Below are 17,629 nucleotides of genomic sequence, written 5' to 3'. Positions count from 1 at the left end.
CCTTAAATGCTTCCCATTCTTCCTACTTTTCGGGATTGTTAACGATTGTGCTTTGAGAATCTCATTTTTAAAAATTTCCCATCCTTCCTGGACATTTTTGTCCTTAAGGACATCCAGCCATTGGATCCCTCCTATTCTCTTTCTGAGTCTCTTAAAATCTGCCTTTCTAAAATCTAACCTTGAAGTTTGAGTCTTCACATGTCTTCCTCCTCTAGTTATCCAAAATTCTATAATAGCATGATCGCTGCTTCCTAGGGTCCCAGCCACCTTTACCTCCTCAACCATTTCCTCCCTGTTTATAAGGATTAGATCCAAAGTAGCAGATCCCCTTGTTTTCTCCCCTACCTTTTGGAAGATAAAGTTGTCAGCAAGAGAGGATAAGAATTTGCTTGACCTGTTAGTTTTACTTGAGAGAGATTCCCAACAAATGTCTGGATAGTTGAAATCTCCCATGACCACTACGTCATATTTTTTGGAGAACTTGGTCATTTGATACATAAAGAGTTCATCCATATCTTCAGCTTGCCCAGGTGGCCTGTAGTAAATGCCTACAATGGTGTCCTTTCCGTTGTTCTCTCCTTGTATTCTTACCCAAACAGTTTCCACAGAACTCCCAGTCTCTGAAGCTTCAATCTCTGTGCAGATATACGCTTTTCTAACATACAATGCGACACCTCCTCCTCGTTTATCAAGTCTGTTTCTTGCAAATAGTTGTATCCTTTTAGCCTTTTATTCCAATCATGTGTATCGTCCCACCAAGTTTCAGTGATTCCAATGACATCATATTTCTTTTCCTGCATTAGTAGTTCCAATTCTCCTTGTTTGTTGCCCATGCTTTGTGCATTTGTATAAAAACATTTTAGTTTGTGATTGGTTTCTCTTCCTCCCATATTTTTATTATTTAAATTGTTTTGTCTTTGTTCTTCCTTTCCACTTCCAGTAGCAGAGATCTCAATAGTATTTGTCAGCTGTATGGCTTTTTCTGGCCTTTTGCCTCCCTTCCCACATTGTTCTAGTTTAAAGCTCTTCTGATGAGTGTAGCAAGGCGACTTCCAAATACATGTTTTCCAGTCTTCGTAAGGTGCACCCCATCTCTAGCAAGTAGTCCATCGTATAGGTAATTCATTCCGTGATCCAGAAATCCAAATCCTTGTTGACGGCACCATCGACGTAGCCAGTTGTTCACCTGTAGAATCTTATTCCACCTCATTGTTCCATGGCCATCCACTGGGAGGATGGATGAGAAGACCACCTGCGCTCCCAATTCTTTCACTTTCTTGCCTAAGTCTTCAAAGTCACTGCAGATGGTTTCCAGGTCCTTTCTTGCGGTGTCATTTGTCCCCACATGTATTAGCAGGAATGGGTAGTGATCTGTAGGTCTGAAGAGTCTTGATATCCTGTCAGACACATCTTTAATTTTTGCTCCTGGAAGACAGCACATTTCTCTTGAGGTTATGTCTGGTCTGCAGATAGCCGCCTCTGTTCCTCTTAACAGGGAATCCCCCATGACCACCACTCTCCGTTTTTTCTTCACAACATTCTTCTTTCTCCATCCAGGAGGATTCTGAGGGCTTACAAGGTTATTCATTGCTGGCAAAGTCTTATCTTGCTGTATTTCTTCATGGTTCTCCTGCGTGAGAGCCTGGTACTGGTTCCTGAGCAGTATGGGTGCTGACTGCCTCTCGATCCTCCTGCTTCTTGATGGAACTCTTGTACTACCAAAGCAGTAAATTGACCGGCTGATCATGGCACATCTCCCACGAATCTTTGATAGGAAGATTTTCAAGACTATCAAGACTATGGCATCATATTGTTGTTTGTGCATTTTAATTATGTTTGTCTATATTGACCAATTATTATCCTTAGAATTGTGCTATCAGTCCTGATAGAAGATGGTTATTAGTATTATTATTATTATTATTATTATTATTATTTTGGTTAGATATGGGGGGCGATTTCCTGGCCTTTATTGATTGATTTCTATACTGTGGTAGGTCATTCTTTCTATAAAACTATATTCACGGTATCTCAGAGGTGGCATACATGCGTATGGCACAGCTGGTCCCTGCCACACTCGCTCACCCTATAGCCCGTTTTCAATCATATATACCCTTTGTTAGCCCTTTAAAGGATACTATTGGGCCCTCTGTATGATACTTGTTGATAATTACTTGACCTGGTAGGGCCATTCCTAGGAAAGCGGTTTTACTCCCCCGCTGCCCTTAGGATATTGTGCCCATGTTAACTTTATATGCCACCCCTCGGGGACCGTGTACTTTCACTATCTAATTATATAATCTGATCCCTCTAATTATCATAACGGCCGCTTTCCGATTACCTTTTTACTTTGATGGTGCAGACGCATCCCGCTCATGCGCTGTTCGCCCCCTGTGGCGTCGCTGGCTGCACGCGTTGCCGGGACGACGGGAGCGATGACAGCTTCCTCCCTCCCGTCTTCCCCCGGCGCGCGTCGGCCGGCCGCGCCTCTTAGGGGAGGAGCAACATGACGAGCGATGCGCCGATTCGCCAGCCGCCCGGACCCTGTGACATTTATAGTGCCCATTTTTAAATTTGTGTCACGCCTCCTGACGAAGCCGGAAGGAGAAACGCGCGTCGAGGCGCTTGTGTGGATCCCCTGCTCTCTCCCCACGACGCTGATATGTCCTCAGGTACAGTACGCATCTGATCCATTATATCATGCCGCATTACACCTGCGGCCTCTGTTAAATTTACTCTGATCTGCATCTATCTCATTAGTTACTGTTACTCCATAGGCGGTCATACATGTTTATGATGTGAGGGGGTGGATTTTTGTCTATCTTGACTTAGGGCAGGGAATTCCGTGGGTTTTCATGAGTTTTTACTGTATACTTCTGCTGCTTATACTTTAGCAGCATATTTTCTCTCACCATTTGTGGATTTTGTGTATGTATTATTATCTTGCTTTAATAAATTTATCTTGATATTCAAACCGATCCCGCGGTTTTTCTTTGGACAGGAGTGTCCTTTGGTTCTTTTTTCTCTTTGAGTTTTACCTGAACTCATGAGTAATCTCTTGACACTGTGATAACTTGTTCTGAGCTTAATTGTTAATTATTATAGACCATAGGCCTCTGTCCTCTCTGTCCTTTTTTGGTTTAATGTAGGTCTGAAGAGTCTTGATATCCTGTCAGACACATCTTTAATTTTTGCTCCTGGAAGACAGCACATTTCTCTTGAGGTTATGTCTGGTCTGCAGATAGCGGCCTCTGTTCCTCTTAACAGGGAATCCCCCATGACCACCACTCTCCGTTTTTTCTTCACAACATTCTTCTTTCTCCATCCAGGAGGATTCTGAGGGCTTACAAGGTTATTCATTGCTGGCAAAGTCTTATCTTGCTGTATTTCTTCATGGTTCTCCTGCGTGAGAGCCTGGTACTGGTTCCTGAGCAGTATGGGTGCTGACTGCCTCTCGATCCTCCTGCTTCTGTGGGTCACAGGCTTCCATTCCTCTGTTTCGTCAGGTGCAGTTCGAATTTCTTCTCTTTCTGAATCATGAAGAGATAATTCTGCTCTGTCTAAGGATATGGTGCCTGAGTGCATCACTTTGAAAAAGAGGTTAAGACCCTCACTTTTTTTTGCATGGGGGGCTGAGCTGTGTTTGTGGAGTCAGTTGGAGCTGTGTTTGCTGTTGGGCAGGAGGGGCAATATGGTCCTGTCCCTTTTATATTGGGTGGGCTGCTCTAGACCAGGGTTATAACCTGACATCTGTTTGTATAGCTGCAGTGGCCCCTCACAGGTGATGCTCTCTGGGGGTCCTGTGCCCTGCTGACCTCTTCTCTCCCGTTAACCTCTTCATTGCTGGGCTCCTCTTAGTCCCCAGGCCCATCGTCTGCTTCCAGCTGCAGATTGCTAGTTGTATTTGCTGCCTGTTGATGTCCAACCTTGCCCTCCTCTTTGAGGGGTCTGCCATGACATCAGGGGTTCACAACCTGCCCACCAGGGTCTCCTTGTTTCAGTCTGTGGCACTCGGACCGGTCATTGTTGTGCCCCCCTGGGCTGTGGAGCCCCGCAGTGTCGCCTGCGTTTTGTTTCCCACACTCTTGGCAGCTGAGTTACATAAGATTTGCCTTGGGAATTGAGGGAAACCTTCCCACAGAGCAGACCCCGCGCCCATCACTGATCGTCTGGTTGCTCCTGGTTTATGATCTCTGAAGACTATATTTAGCAGGAGGATAATTGAGGGTCTCGCATTCCTTAGGAAAGTCCTGGCCGTGCGGGATCTTACCATGGAGGCTCGCTGACACCTTCTGTGCTGTCCGCCTGCACAATGTCCGAGCTCTAGTTGTCAGAACACCTTGGGATTTAGCGCTGGGCCCCGACTGTTTTGGGATATTTCTGTGTTTGGCCAATGATGAGTTAACTTGGCTCCTGAAATGGCGAAACCTTCAGTCTGCCGGACCCCAGAACGGGGCACTTTCCCGACCTCGCTTCTTGACATATTGTCTATTGTAGCTGACGTCCACCCGTGGAGGCGCAATCTGTGCAAGCGGCCGAGCTTCTTGGAAGTTGTTGCTGCTGCCATTTTTTGCATTGGTGAATAGGCATCTTTAAAGGGTCATAATGATGATCCCAGGCAGTCGGTGCCTTATAGTATTGTCCTCTTGATGCCCATCATGACCCTACACCTATAGGCAACATTTGCATATATGAGGGCTTTTTCAGCTTATTGTGTCCATTAGGTGGCGCTGTTCTTTGAGCCTTGTTAATTCTTCACATGCAAATTCTCCAGAACTTCCTTGTCCTTCCTGGCATCTGATTGACGTCTCAGATATATCATTTGGCAAAGGATTATCAGCCCCGGCTCCTGCAATGATCTTGTGTTTACTATTGAAGGGTGACATTGCTGGTGCTGCCACCGGGAAGCAAAGGGACAGCAAATAATAGAAGGGGGAAGCGTGCTCAAAAAATATATCCCTGATGAGGAGGGAACTGTACTCTTCTGGTACGTTTATCTTTCACATTCTGCAGTGAAAAGGGTGAAGGTTGCAATAAATTTAGTGCAGATATCGCGGCTTCGAATTTACTGTGGAATTTCTGCTGCGGACGAGCATGCCCCATATGTATGTACCGTATGTATGTATGCCCCTTATGTATGTATGCACCGTATGCATGCACCGTATGTATGCATGCCCCTTATGTATGTATGCACCGTATGCATGTACTGTATGTATGCATGCACCGTATGCATGTACTGTATGTATGTACTGTATTCATGCACCGTATGTATGCATGCACCGTATGGATGTACTGTATGTATGCATGCACCATATGTATGTACTGTATGCATGCGCCGTATGTATGCATGCATGCGCCGTATGTATGCATGCATGCGCCGTATGTATGCATGCGCCGTATGTATGTATGTATGCATTCACCGCTGAGGCTGTTGAATGCTGCAAGTTTTTGATGCAATCTCAGTCTTTTGCTTCAAATCTGCACCAAAAACCCAATAATCTTCGGATTGTCGCTGTGTATTTTGGTGCTGAAGCCTGCAGGGAATAAAAATGTTTTTGCACACAGGAACCAGGTCTGATACGGGTTATAAAATCAATGGCCGGGGAATTCTTGCAGCATTTACCGTTTTGTAAATCTGCAGCAAAACGTGCAGAATTTTGCTGCAAACTCGCTGCGGAAAATCTGCAAACGATCTATTGTGTGCAGAAAGCATAAGGAGTTGTTCACATGTGGAAGCCACAGGGGAAATTGTTTTTTTTTTTTTTGGCCATTTTTATCTCAATGGGGAAAAGCTGCATTAAAAAAACGCAAGAATCAGATTTTAGAAATCTCACTCATTTTGCTGTAAAATGCTTCATTTTTCTATGTGAAAAATAAAAAACCGCTACATGTGACCCGTGAGAGTGGAGGATTTTGCTGCAGATTTTTCTGCATGCCATCTGCAGACTAATCTACATCCAGATTTGTTTTCCCGCCGTGATTTCTGCACAGATCTTGGCTGGAGCTGCAGACTTTCTGCATGTGACTGATGTGACCCCGCGCCCCGGTCTGTAACTACAAGGACTCGTTTTCCTGAGCCTCCAGGACCCGTCCGGCCCTCGCTGTGTGGTATATGGGTCAGGTTATCAGGAAGTCGGGAGCTGGCGGATCCTGAAATCCTCATTACATGGACGGTGGGATTATGGGATGGCGAAACTTTAACATGCCGGCTTTTCTTATCTAACATGGTGCTCTGCCTCCTGCTGCTCCGCTCTCCTCACATTTCTCATTGCCTGTGTTAGAAATCAGTGCGGCACTACTGCTCTCAGCATGACCTGACAGCTGCAAGCTGGGGGTTGTAGTGTCTGATGGAAATGATCCTGCATATAAAGGGTGCCACTCCTGACCTCAGAGGTGGCCGGGGACGGGGTGGTAGAAGCCGGCACCTGCGGCGCACACGTGGGATTGTTCCACACACAAAAGCTGGGACCGACCCAACGTACACAGAGAATTACACAGGCGGCCGGGGATGTACGTGGGAACAGATACTACAGGACTGAGCGACCTGATCCTTAAAGGAGACTCCTCCATAATCACTCTCATGTCATTTTGATGAGGGTCTTTCACCCTAACCTGGGGTCCTGGACCCCAGTTTCTGATAACGTCAGTTCAGATGCTAACAGGGGATGTTCCCCTCTCAGAACCCCAGACACTCGACGTGGCATCTGTAGTGCCCTGCAAGTGTGATACCCCACCGAACACAGCACAGGTTGCCCCCAGTACTCTGCAGTCAGTGGGCATCCTAGCTGGCCCATGTGTGAAGATGGGAAAGCTGGTGACTGCAGCTGGGGTCTTACAGGTGACCCCCGGGGATTTCTGATTGCTGGGATTTTTTTTTTTTTTTATAGATGGAAATATTTTTTTAATAGTCGTCAAATAATTTTCTGAGAATTCATTATCAGTTCTGTGCCGCTCCCCGCGCTCGGTGCCAGTGTCCTGCTGATAGCGCCCCAGTACCAGTCCTCATTTCATGATCTTTTTTTTGTTTTCTGTCCCAGGAGCCTTTCAGCATCCAAGTGCTAATTGCATCTTATCGGAGTGTTTGCAGGTCTCTAGTTCTCTCCTCCCCATAAACCGCTCAGTTAAGTTGGAGTTATCCTCCTAATTGTCCCAGCAGGTGGTCGTCTGGTGAGAGCCCCCTCCCAGCTGAACGCCCCCCCATCCTCTGTGATAGTGATGTGCCACAATGAGGGACCTGTGTGTTGCAATATCCAGACCCCCGGACTGAAACTAAACCCAGATCCGGCTCTGTTCACATCATGCGGAAGGCGACCTGTCACATAACTGACCCCCATTAACTATAACTGAGTACACAGGGGGAGATCTATCACGTGACTGCTCCTCTGACTATAACAGGGTGTGCAGGGCGCGATCTGTCACATGACCGACCCTCATTGACCATAACGGGGTGTGCAGGGGGAGATCTGTCATGTGACTGTTCCTCATTGACCATAACAGGGTGTGCAAGGCGCGATCTGTCACATGACGGACCCTCGTTGACCATAACGGGGTGTGCAGGGCGCCATCTGTCATGTGACCAACCCTCATTGACCATAACGGGGTGTGCAGGGGGCGATCTGTCACATGACGGACCCTCATTGACGATAACGTGGTGTGCAGGGGGCGATCTGTCACATGATGGACCCTCATTGACCATAACGGGATGTTCAGGGCGGTATCTGTCGCATGACCGACCCTCATTGACCATAACGGGGTGTGCAGGGGGCGATCTGTCACATGACGGACCCTCATTGACCATAACGGGGTGTGCAGGGGGCGATCTGTCACATGACGGACCCTCATTGACTATAACGGTGTACCATAACGGTGTACGCAGGGGGTGATCTGTCACCTGAATGTTCCTCATTGACTATAATGGGGTACGCAGGGTGTCCGACTTTCTTCCGGTAAAAATGACCATTTGTAGCGAGGGCTCCGCACAGATGAGATCTGGTCCCCTCCCCCGTGATACTGAGATGTGATCACACCGTCGTTATCTTAACTCTCGCTTTCTGGATGAATTCTCGCACATCCATCATCCATTACCATCTCCAGTTATCGCTGTGTAACGTTGTGTGATTCGTCCTTAGGACACTTGTGTGTCTTCTTAAAGGGGTATCCCAGCCTGAAGCATCATCTCCTGGACACTAGATAAAGTGCGGATCTGACCTCTGGCGGGGGGGGGGGGGGTGTGCTGTGTTCCTTCAGCGATCCACTGAACGTCATCCTAGTCGGGGTCTTGCAGCTATGTGGTGGGGGACATATAGTTGGGGTATCCTGTTAAACAATAATGGTGGGCATCTGACCGCTGGGACCCCACATATTACCTCCCCTATCTGGAGCATCGGTAATCCATGTGTTGTTGATCGTAGTCGGAGGGCAGAGACTACGACTCTTCTGCAGCCCGGGCGACTGTGTGACTGATGCTATATCCGGCCGCTGCCCCTGGGCTATCCTCTTGGCAGGACGGAGATGCCGGACGTCTCCTTCGGTGCACGGCCCCCCGTCTCTGCTCCTGTTACCTGCAGATATGGGAGGGCAGTTTGGCGTCTTTTCTCATCGATGTGCAGAATATCTTCCCCCGGGAGAATGCGGACGCCGCAGATGTTTTACATTTTGCTCAGATATCAGGAAGTTCCCACATTTCTAGGAAGTAGGAAGCTGTTCCTGACGGGGTTAATGCCAGGCAGTTGTGTAACACATTGCAAACACAGCTCCACGCCACGAACACGGAGGTGAGGAAGCAGCGACAAAGGTGTGAGCGTCTCGTGTGAAACCGCAGAGATAGGAACCTGGGGCTCGCTGCTCCACCTGTGGACCCCCCTGCAGACCACCATACCTCCTCCCTTCTGCCCCCCTTTACACTGCTCTAACATTTACCTGGAAAGCCGATCTTCAGGGTTTCGTGGCCACATTTACCATTCAGAGATCTGGGAAAGTTGGGTGATGCCCTCGGGAAGCCAAAAGGCACCGGCCGGTCGTCACCCGTGGTGCCCAGGAAGAAATGATTTAACAGCTTGGCAGGAAAGGACTGGGGGTCGTCTGGTCTGTGATGGGGGAGGGATGTGGGGGGTCGTCTGGTCTGTGATGGGGGAGGGATGTGCGGAGGAGACGGTCATATTGACAGTAATCGGTGTCTGGCGTGGCCCAGGATCGGACTTGTGGATGTCGGACCCTCGCACTCGGTGAACGTCCTGACATTGTGTCTGGAGTCGGGATTTTTCCAGTTGTCTGCTTCTGTGCCGTGTAGGGGTGTGATGTAATTATAACAGCTCCCTGTATTCCCGCCGGGCCGAGGGTCTGGTACTCGCCGGTCCTGGGTTGATCACCTTGGATTATGAACCAGACTGATCACCGTAATGGACGAGGGTCTAGAGTGTCAGCAGAATGTCTCACAAGCCTCAGGCCATAGTAAAGGGCCATGTTAAGCCTCCATATTCGTGCACGTACCCCTGCCGTACCCCCTAGTGCTTCTCACCCGTATGCATGTAAGCAATGGCTTTTTATGCAATCTCCCGACATTCTCCGTGCAACTCTTGAAGTTATTGAAAAGGCAAAAGACACATTGCACCCTATGTGGCCCCCCAGAATACGTACAGCCCCCCGGGATCAGTGCAGCTTCACACACAGTCTATTTTTAATGTTTACTGCCCTTTAAGATAAAGTAGTATGGGGTCAGGATAGTGGACACTATATACAGATAAGCCCCCTGTGCCATATGAGACCACCCTCCCTGCACGCTGTCCTCAGCGCACATAATCCCACCCGTACCCGCCTGGCATCACATGTCCATTATCAGTGCCTGCACATTCACGATCTCCCCCCTCGGGTGGCGTCTCCTGTCCTTTTGTGGGCGGTGAAGGGGTTAACGTGTTACGCAGGCGCCGGCTATAGATGGATTTGTGGAGTTCCTGCCGGAGTAGGTCACGGCTTTTATAGGTCGGGGTTGTATAACCTGATTACAGGTCGCGTGTTGTCGTCCGGCCCGAGGTATATTGTACTGGAGGACGTCAGAGACCGGGCCACATAACCGCCCGCCGATGACGCCAGCAGGTGTATACCCTGCGGAATATACTCCGAATCCGGGGGGGGAGTCGGGCGCTGAAGATTTTTGCAAAAAAAAAAAACGTTTTGTGGAAAATTCACATTCTGCAGATATCGAGCCATTATTGGATGCCGCCGCCAGCGTGACCCGCCGCCCCTGCTGGTTTTCCAGGTTGGACTTGGCCTGAAAGCTTTAGTAACTTGCACATATGAGACGGGAACAGGGAGACCTAGAAGACCCCATAGACCTGCAGCCCCCGGTCATCTGCGGCACAGGCGCTGTTCCCGGAGGAAGCCGCTGGCTCGTTGCTCCTCTTTTTCTCCTTTTCTCCCTGAAATAAGAAACTTTTTTTGTTCACTCTGACAATGAGCTTCACCTGTGAACAGACAGGACATTGTAGACCCAGGGATCCTCTATCTGAAGTCTCTTCTACCTTTGTTTGCAGTCTTTTGTTCTCTGTTGTCAGCCAGTGCAGGTGTGTTTTATTGGGTCATTACACTGATCAGCTGCGTCTGGTGAACGTGGGGTAAAGATCCCGGGTAAAGTCGGCAGCGAGGACACCGGGCGCGTGACATGATGAAACTGCAAGAAAGAGTCGCTCACGATGCCGCTCCACCTGAAACGCGGGGCAATCTGTTGTCTGAGCTCAGGGAAGGGGGTGGGAAAGGACTCCGGGGGTCTATACTTTGCCATGCTGGTTGTATTTGTAACCCCTGAACACCAGTCCAGTAAAACCCCAGAACGTCCCACTATATAGGGCCCCATTAGCCGGCGTCTCTTCTGGGCGCCGTAACTTAAAGGGATCATGGGGGCTCCTGCACTCGGGCTCCCACGGACCCCTAAATTATCAACTCTCCTAGTTGGATAAGTGATAATTTAGCATTTTGTTAATAACTTTAAAAGAAGTTGTCCAGGATTAGAAAGAACAAGACAACCTTCCTCCAAAAAAACAGCGCCCCCCCCCCCCTATGCACAGGTTGTGCCTGGTATTGCAGCGCAGTAGTGATGTAAATGTGGGTGGGTTGCAATGTCACACACAACCTGTGGGTAAAGGGGGTGCTGTTTTTGGAAGAAGGCAGCCTTTTTTTCAATCTTGGACAATCTTTTGTGTTAAAGGGTTTTTTCCAACCTTTAAAGTCCTCACCTTCCTAAATGATAGGTGACCATTTGGGGATCAGTGCAGTTCTGAGTGCCGGGACCCCCACAGATCATGAGAACGCATGCATGGCTACCAATCTGGGGCCAACAGGCAGAGAAGACCCCCTGAATCATGGGACCCCCCCCCCCATTGGATATGTAATAACTTTAAATGATGGCATTAACCCTTTAACTATACAATATTGGGAGCTTGTTATGTGTGTGGAGATGAATCTGTGAATACGGGGGGGGATTCGGACTGAATCCACAGAAGCAGCCGACACGCTGCAGACTGGGGGGTCCACGCTGCATGTCCGTGTAGATGAGGCTTGGGGGGGGGGGGGAATCATCAAAACTCTGCAGCTAATCAATAATTAATCCCATGTTTTTGTGTCTGAACGGCCTGAATGCGGTGTTTTGCTTTTCTTCTCTAATTAGGAGTTAATGATTTGCTCGTTACTTGTGTTTTGTGCTTTTACAAGGGTCGGATTTGTCCCGGATCTCGGTGGCGATTTTTGTTTTTGCTATTCGTGTGAAATTGCAAATTTGCAAAGTTTTCATCCCGTTCATGTGAATGGGGTTTACATGCACCAGACAGGAAAAAAAAAGCATGATGTGTGGATTCTGTATGGGAAAGCTCATCCTGGACTCTGCAACACAATGTGGCGTTTACAGGATGCAGCACCGGCCCGTGTGAGCGCCCCCCAGTGGTGGCTCCTGGCAGCTAGATTTTACCTCTGACTATGGAGGAGAGTGGGGGGTTCTGTCCAACCCTAGATAAAGCCGCCGTTTGTTTTGGGTGCCCCTCTGCCACTTTAAAAGGGAGTATGTGCCGTGAGACCAACCCCATAAATGTCATATTTCCTGTAAACTTTAACCAGTAAAATCCGACTTCTTGTACAATAATCGACCTTGTTTGCTCCCTCGACCCTGTTGCCCGCAGCTTTATTGCTTTCTAACTTGTCCGGACCAACTTGTGAATGACTTGAAGAAACTTGGCTGTCTGCCCACGCAGCTTCCTGAAACCTGCAAACTTCGCTGACTCCCCCCTCTCCCCGCGCCGGATCCCCAGTCTACCGGGTATCTGAATAATTGCACAACAGGAAACGCAGGAGGGATCCGAGTCTCTAGAGGTCCACGGCTTTCACTGTGTGGCAGATGTGGCCCCGCAGAGCATGTGTGGCCCCAATACATCGATGGCCTGCTGTGGCACAGGGGGCACAGGGTCTGGGTATGATTGTATGATTGTTGGACGGGGGGCACGGGGTCTCGGTATGATTGCTGGACGGGGGGCACGGCGTCTGGGTATGATTGCTGGACGGGGGGCACGGCGTCAAGGTATGCTTGCTGGACAGAGGGGCACGGCGTCTGGGTATGATTGCTGGACGGGGGGGGCACGGCGTCTGGGTATGATTGCTGGACAAGGGGCACGACGTCTGGGTATGATTGTTGGACTGGGGTGCACGGGGTCTGGGTATGATTGTTGGACTGGGGTGCACGGGGTCTGGATATGATTGTTGGACTGGGGAGCACGGGGTCTGGATATGATTGTTGGACTGGGGTGCACGGGGTCTGGATATGATTGTTGGACTGGGGTGCACGGGGTCTGGATATGAATTTTGGATGGGGAGGGCACGGGGTCTGGATATGAATTTTGGACGGGTGGGGGCACGGGGTCTGGATATGAATTTTGGATGGGGGAGAGCACACCGCCAACTGCTTCCTTAAAAAGTGCAGGGTATAGGGAGGTGTAATAAATGGCATTGGTATAACGTGACCCCCAGACACTGGGAGTTTTTTTTTTTTCCCCGGTATAGGGCCAGGGATGGATATATGTAAACCTTGCAGTGTCCTCCATGACGGCATAGGCAGCCTGTGGTCACAGGTGTGGCGTTGCATTGTGTCAGACTTGCTGCGTTATTTCCTTGCAGAGTATAATCCGTCAGTTATGTGAATAATCCAGACTTTCTCTGGGTCACGTCACCGTACCGGATTCCTCCATCTACAATGGGCAGGTGCACTCGCAGCCACATACCTGCGCCTCCCGTGCTGCAGGAGCGCTGCGCACATTCAGCTATTTACAGGGCTGAGACTGTTTTGTTTTTTTCAGCCTGGAGGATGAGTCAGGAGCGACGTGTTGTGGTGCGGATCCGTCAGCCCCGGACACTGATGTAAACAGGTTGTGGATGTTGGAGCCGTGCTCGGGCCGGAGTTGTAGGAGGCCGGTGTGGAGCACATTGGAGCTATGTACTCTGCCAGATCTGGCCAAAAACTAGCCTCTTCTCGGCAACCATTTGTCCCTGGTCTCTGTAGGACTTGCTTGATTAGAAAGCGGAATTAAAGGGATTGTGCCAAGTTTATATTATTCATTTTTAGGGGTCTGAATGGAGCGGAGGTCGTAACCCGTCACCTTGGTCTCCGCAGATCATTTATTCATTGTACACAATATGAATGTTCGGTGATGGGGGTCAGTCCTGGGGAACGAGTCAGAAGTTTCTCAAATGCTCCCATTAGTCTGAGGTTGGAGATGGCGATGCGGAGTGATCGGATACTTCCCTGCCGTGCACCAGAGGATTAAGTTGGCCAATTGTGATCAGCCCTGGAGACGTGTGGGACGGTCACCTGCGATCTCTGCTTTGCCGTCTGCTGCTGCGGTGATTGTGCCGCGCTCTCTCGGCATAGCGCCTCCTCGGTCCGAGCCGCTGGGCCGTGTCGTGTTTAGTCTTGGCCGCGGTCCCATGTCGCCTGTCTCTGCGGTATAGTGATATTTAGTAACCGGTCCCCGTCCTGCGCTGCTGCCATCGCTGATGAAGGTTCCCATGTCCTTGTCTTCTGCGCACAGTCGCCATATGGCCGGTGATTTCAGGCTCCTGACCGATGTGTAGAGAACAAGGACTCGAATGCCACCGCTCTGCGTCCGATCAGACTTTGCTTTTAGGTTATTTATTGTCTCCTCTTCATAATGTGACTGTTTTTTCAACTTTATCTACAGAAAGGAAAAAAAAATATATATATATATATATTTTTTTAATGGTCCCCATACAAATGAAAATCTGCCGACTTCCGGAGCAGCATGATCAGCTGAGCCAAGTGTGCACATAGGGTCACTCATCTGTGCAAACAAAGGATTGGGCATGTAGAAATCCAGCAGCCCGATCCTCCTCGTTTTGAAGATCTACCCTCTCCACACAGCGCCTCTGTGGACTGATGTGTCTCCATGGTAACGGACTACAAATCCTGTGTAGTCACATCGCTGACCAGCCTTATTCTGACCTTGGAAATGAGTTAGTAGTAAGAGGAGTGGATGGCAGAGTGACTGCAGGATCAGACCACACACAGGGTTGTTGTCTGTTACTATGGAGACTCCTGGGTCTACAGAGGTGCTGTATACGGAGGAGAATACCAGATGTTTAAGTCTGTTTGCAAAATCTTATGATGGCATAGGGAAAAGGATAACTCGCTGATCACTGGGACCCCCAACAATTCTGAGAATGGGGCCCCCGTCTGATTGGAGGACGAATGTGCACCCTGACTCCATTCCTAGTCTATGGGACTTCTTTCACCGACCGTCTCTGTGAACGGAGCGGACTCGCGCTGGCTCGACCTCCACTCTGGGGATGACTAGTTGTCATAGGCGGGATGACGCCACTCTGGGGATGACTGGTGGTCATTGGCGGGATGACGCCACTCTGGGGATGACTGGTGGTCATTGGCGGGATGACGCCACTCTGGGGATGACTGGTGGTCATTGGCGGGATGACGCCACTCTGGGGATGACTGGTGGTCATTGGCGGGATGACGCCACTCTGGGGATGACTGGTGGTCATTGGCGGGATGACGCCACTCTGGGGATGACTGGTGGTCATTGGCGGGATGACGCCACTCTGGGGATGACTGGTGGTCATTGTTGGGATGACGCCACTCTGGGGATGACTGGTGGTCATTGTCGGGATGACTCCACACTCGGGATGACTGGTGGTCATTGTCGGGATGACTCCACACTCGAGATGACTGGTGGTCATTGTCGGGTTGACTCCACACTCGAGATGACTGGTGGTCATTGTCGGGATGACTCTACACTCGAGATGACTGGTGGTCATTGTCGGGATGACTCTACACTCGAGATGACTGGTGGTCATTGTCGGGATGACTCCACACTCGGGGTGACTGGTGGTCATTGTCGGGATGACTCCACACTCGGGATGACTGGTGGTCATTGTCGGGATGACTCCACACTCGAGATGACTGGTGGTCATTGTCGGTATGACTCTACACTCGAGATGACTGGTGGTCATTGTCGGGATGACTCTACACTCGAGATGACTGGTGGTCATTGTCGGGATGACTCTACACTCGAGATGACTGGTGGTCATTGTCGGGATGACTGGTGGTCATTGTCGGGATGACTCCACACTCGGGGTGACTGGTGGTCATTGTCGGGATGACTCCACACTCGGGATGACTGGTGGTCATTGTCGGGATGACTGGTGGTCATTGGCGGGATGACTCCACTCTCTGGATGACTGGTGGTCATTGGCGGGATGACTCCACTCTCTGGATGACTGGTGGTCATTGGCGGGATGACTCCACTCTCTGGATGACTGGTGGTCATTGGCGGGATGACTGGTTGTCATTGGCGGGATGACTCCACTCTCTGGATGACTGGTGGTCATTCTGTTATTGCAACTCGCTCCTCTTTTTTACGTGTCACGTTGCGAATAGGAGCAGAACTTTCTGAGACGTATCTTTGGTGATTGTTCCTTCTAATCTTTTCTATCCATAGACTTCACCAAAGATGTCTACCAAAACGGCCAGCACCAACAACATAGCACAAGCGCGGAGAACCGTCCAGCAGCTGAAGGTTGAGGCGTCCATAGAAAGAATAAAGGTAACATCCATCTTGCCATCCCTGTCATCCCAGTAATCCGGCATCCTCTGGACCGCCGACAGACCGCACTAGTGACCTCTCCAAACCATTGGATGTTTGCGTTGATCACATAATATTTCATTCTCCCCCTCTTCAGATTTCCAAAGCGTCAGCCGATCTCATGCGTTACTGTGACGAACACGCCAAGAACGACCCCCTACTCATGGGCATTCCCGCGTCTGAAAACCCCTTCAAGGATAAGAAGCCTTGTATCATATTGTAGTATCCGCAGCGAACGTCTCGACTGTCTCTCTTCACATACAACGCCAAGCAGATCCCTACTTCGATGATACTAAGGGTTTCTCGTTTCCACGTAAAAAGAAAAAAACAAACAAAAAAAAAAGTGTAATTTTCTTTAATCTTCTGAACCAATGATATTATTATTATTATTTTTTTTAGATTTCATGGAAAAAGTCAAACTTCTTATTTACGGGACTGGGCGGGGGTTTTTTTCTCAGCATTTCTGTTAAGTTTTATTTCATGATACTTTTTTTCTATATATTTTTTTTTTTAATAATGTGCACCGTCTACTCATCTAGTCGTCGTATCGCTAGGAGAAATCGTATCGAGACCAAAGTTGCCTCTGTTTTCTGCACAGGACACAAGTAGTGAAGTGCAACTAGGGGTCTGTTGCCATAAACCTGATTTCTGCCAGTCCGGGACCTTTTTTTTTTTGTGTTGCTTGGGTCCATTTTCATCTTCTTAATCCAGAATAACCAGCATCTTCTTCCATTACTTGAACCCACTAAATCATGTAAACTAGGCGGCAGCCATTTTTCAAAACTCAGCTGCTGCTTTAGATCCTTTTAAAGTGACAGGTTATATATTTGTTGGGTCGCACCATGGCCGCCTGCTCCCTGTGGAGGTACTTTAAGGCACCCATTAACTAGGTGTCCTTTCATTTTTCTGACTTTCTCGTAGACTCACTGAGAGATTCTCAGTTCACTCGTTTTATAAATGGGGCTTAAACTTCTTTTCTTAAGTATTAAGAGACTTTGCCGCAGCTTTTTGTGTAGAGGGAGACACAACGTTTGGTGTCATATTCAGGGACCCCTCCAGTCAAATCTTATTTATTAGATGGTGCTAGCGTCACACAGGCAAACGGACCCCTGACTTCTTCAGAAAGTCCACCCAGGCGCTCACCTATTGGCGTTCTGTCCATAATAAGGGCCATGTAGAGTAAGGGACAGGTTTTATTTTGGGGGTATTTTTGAAGATTTAGGGTGGGCAAAGGGGGATTTTTTTTTCTTTTTCACCAAAGATATCAAATGTTCTTTTTGCATCACTTTTCTGCAGCGCACACATAAGGGGAACGGTCACCATTGGGGGGGGATTTTACACCTCAAAGTCTCAACATGCAGCTTTGTGTTATGGACCTATCCTGCTGCTCATTAACGTGCACAATACGTACAGCATCCGCTACAGATCCCTAAAGCCCAGGCTGTAAATCAATGCCAGTCAGCTGCCATAAAGCAAGCAACTCC

At 49.0% G+C, this 17,629-nt stretch overlaps 1 protein-coding gene across 4 annotated transcripts in view; it reads left to right on the top strand.

Moving 5' to 3' along the window:
- GNG12 (G protein subunit gamma 12) overlaps nt 1-17,289 on the top strand; it is a 63,690-nt gene extending 46,401 nt beyond the window's left edge. For 2 of the 4 annotated variants that reach the window (XM_073643865.1, XM_073643864.1), the window contains exons 3-4: nt 16,002-16,106; nt 16,243-17,289. In XM_073643865.1, coding sequence (XP_073499966.1) covers nt 16,014-16,106; nt 16,243-16,368 — 219 coding nt within the window. In that variant the 5' untranslated portion in view covers nt 16,002-16,013 and the 3' untranslated portion in view covers nt 16,369-17,289. Of the gene's footprint in view, nt 1-8,666; nt 8,772-12,204; nt 12,352-16,001; nt 16,107-16,242 lie in introns of those variants that run through there. The other 2 variants (XM_073643866.1, XM_073643867.1) reach the window with 2 other exon arrangements.
- The last annotated feature ends 340 nt before the right edge of the window (nt 17,290-17,629 follow it).

This window comes from Phyllobates terribilis, unplaced genomic scaffold (genome assembly GCF_046119375.1).
Source record: "Phyllobates terribilis strain yellow unplaced genomic scaffold, ASM4611937v1 Scaffold_8__6_contigs__length_399053987, whole genome shotgun sequence".
In the NCBI taxonomy this organism is placed as follows: Eukaryota; Metazoa; Chordata; class Amphibia; order Anura; family Dendrobatidae; genus Phyllobates; species Phyllobates terribilis.
The sequence above is the reverse complement of the archived record's forward strand: the minus strand, read 5'-3'. Positions and strand labels throughout refer to the sequence as shown.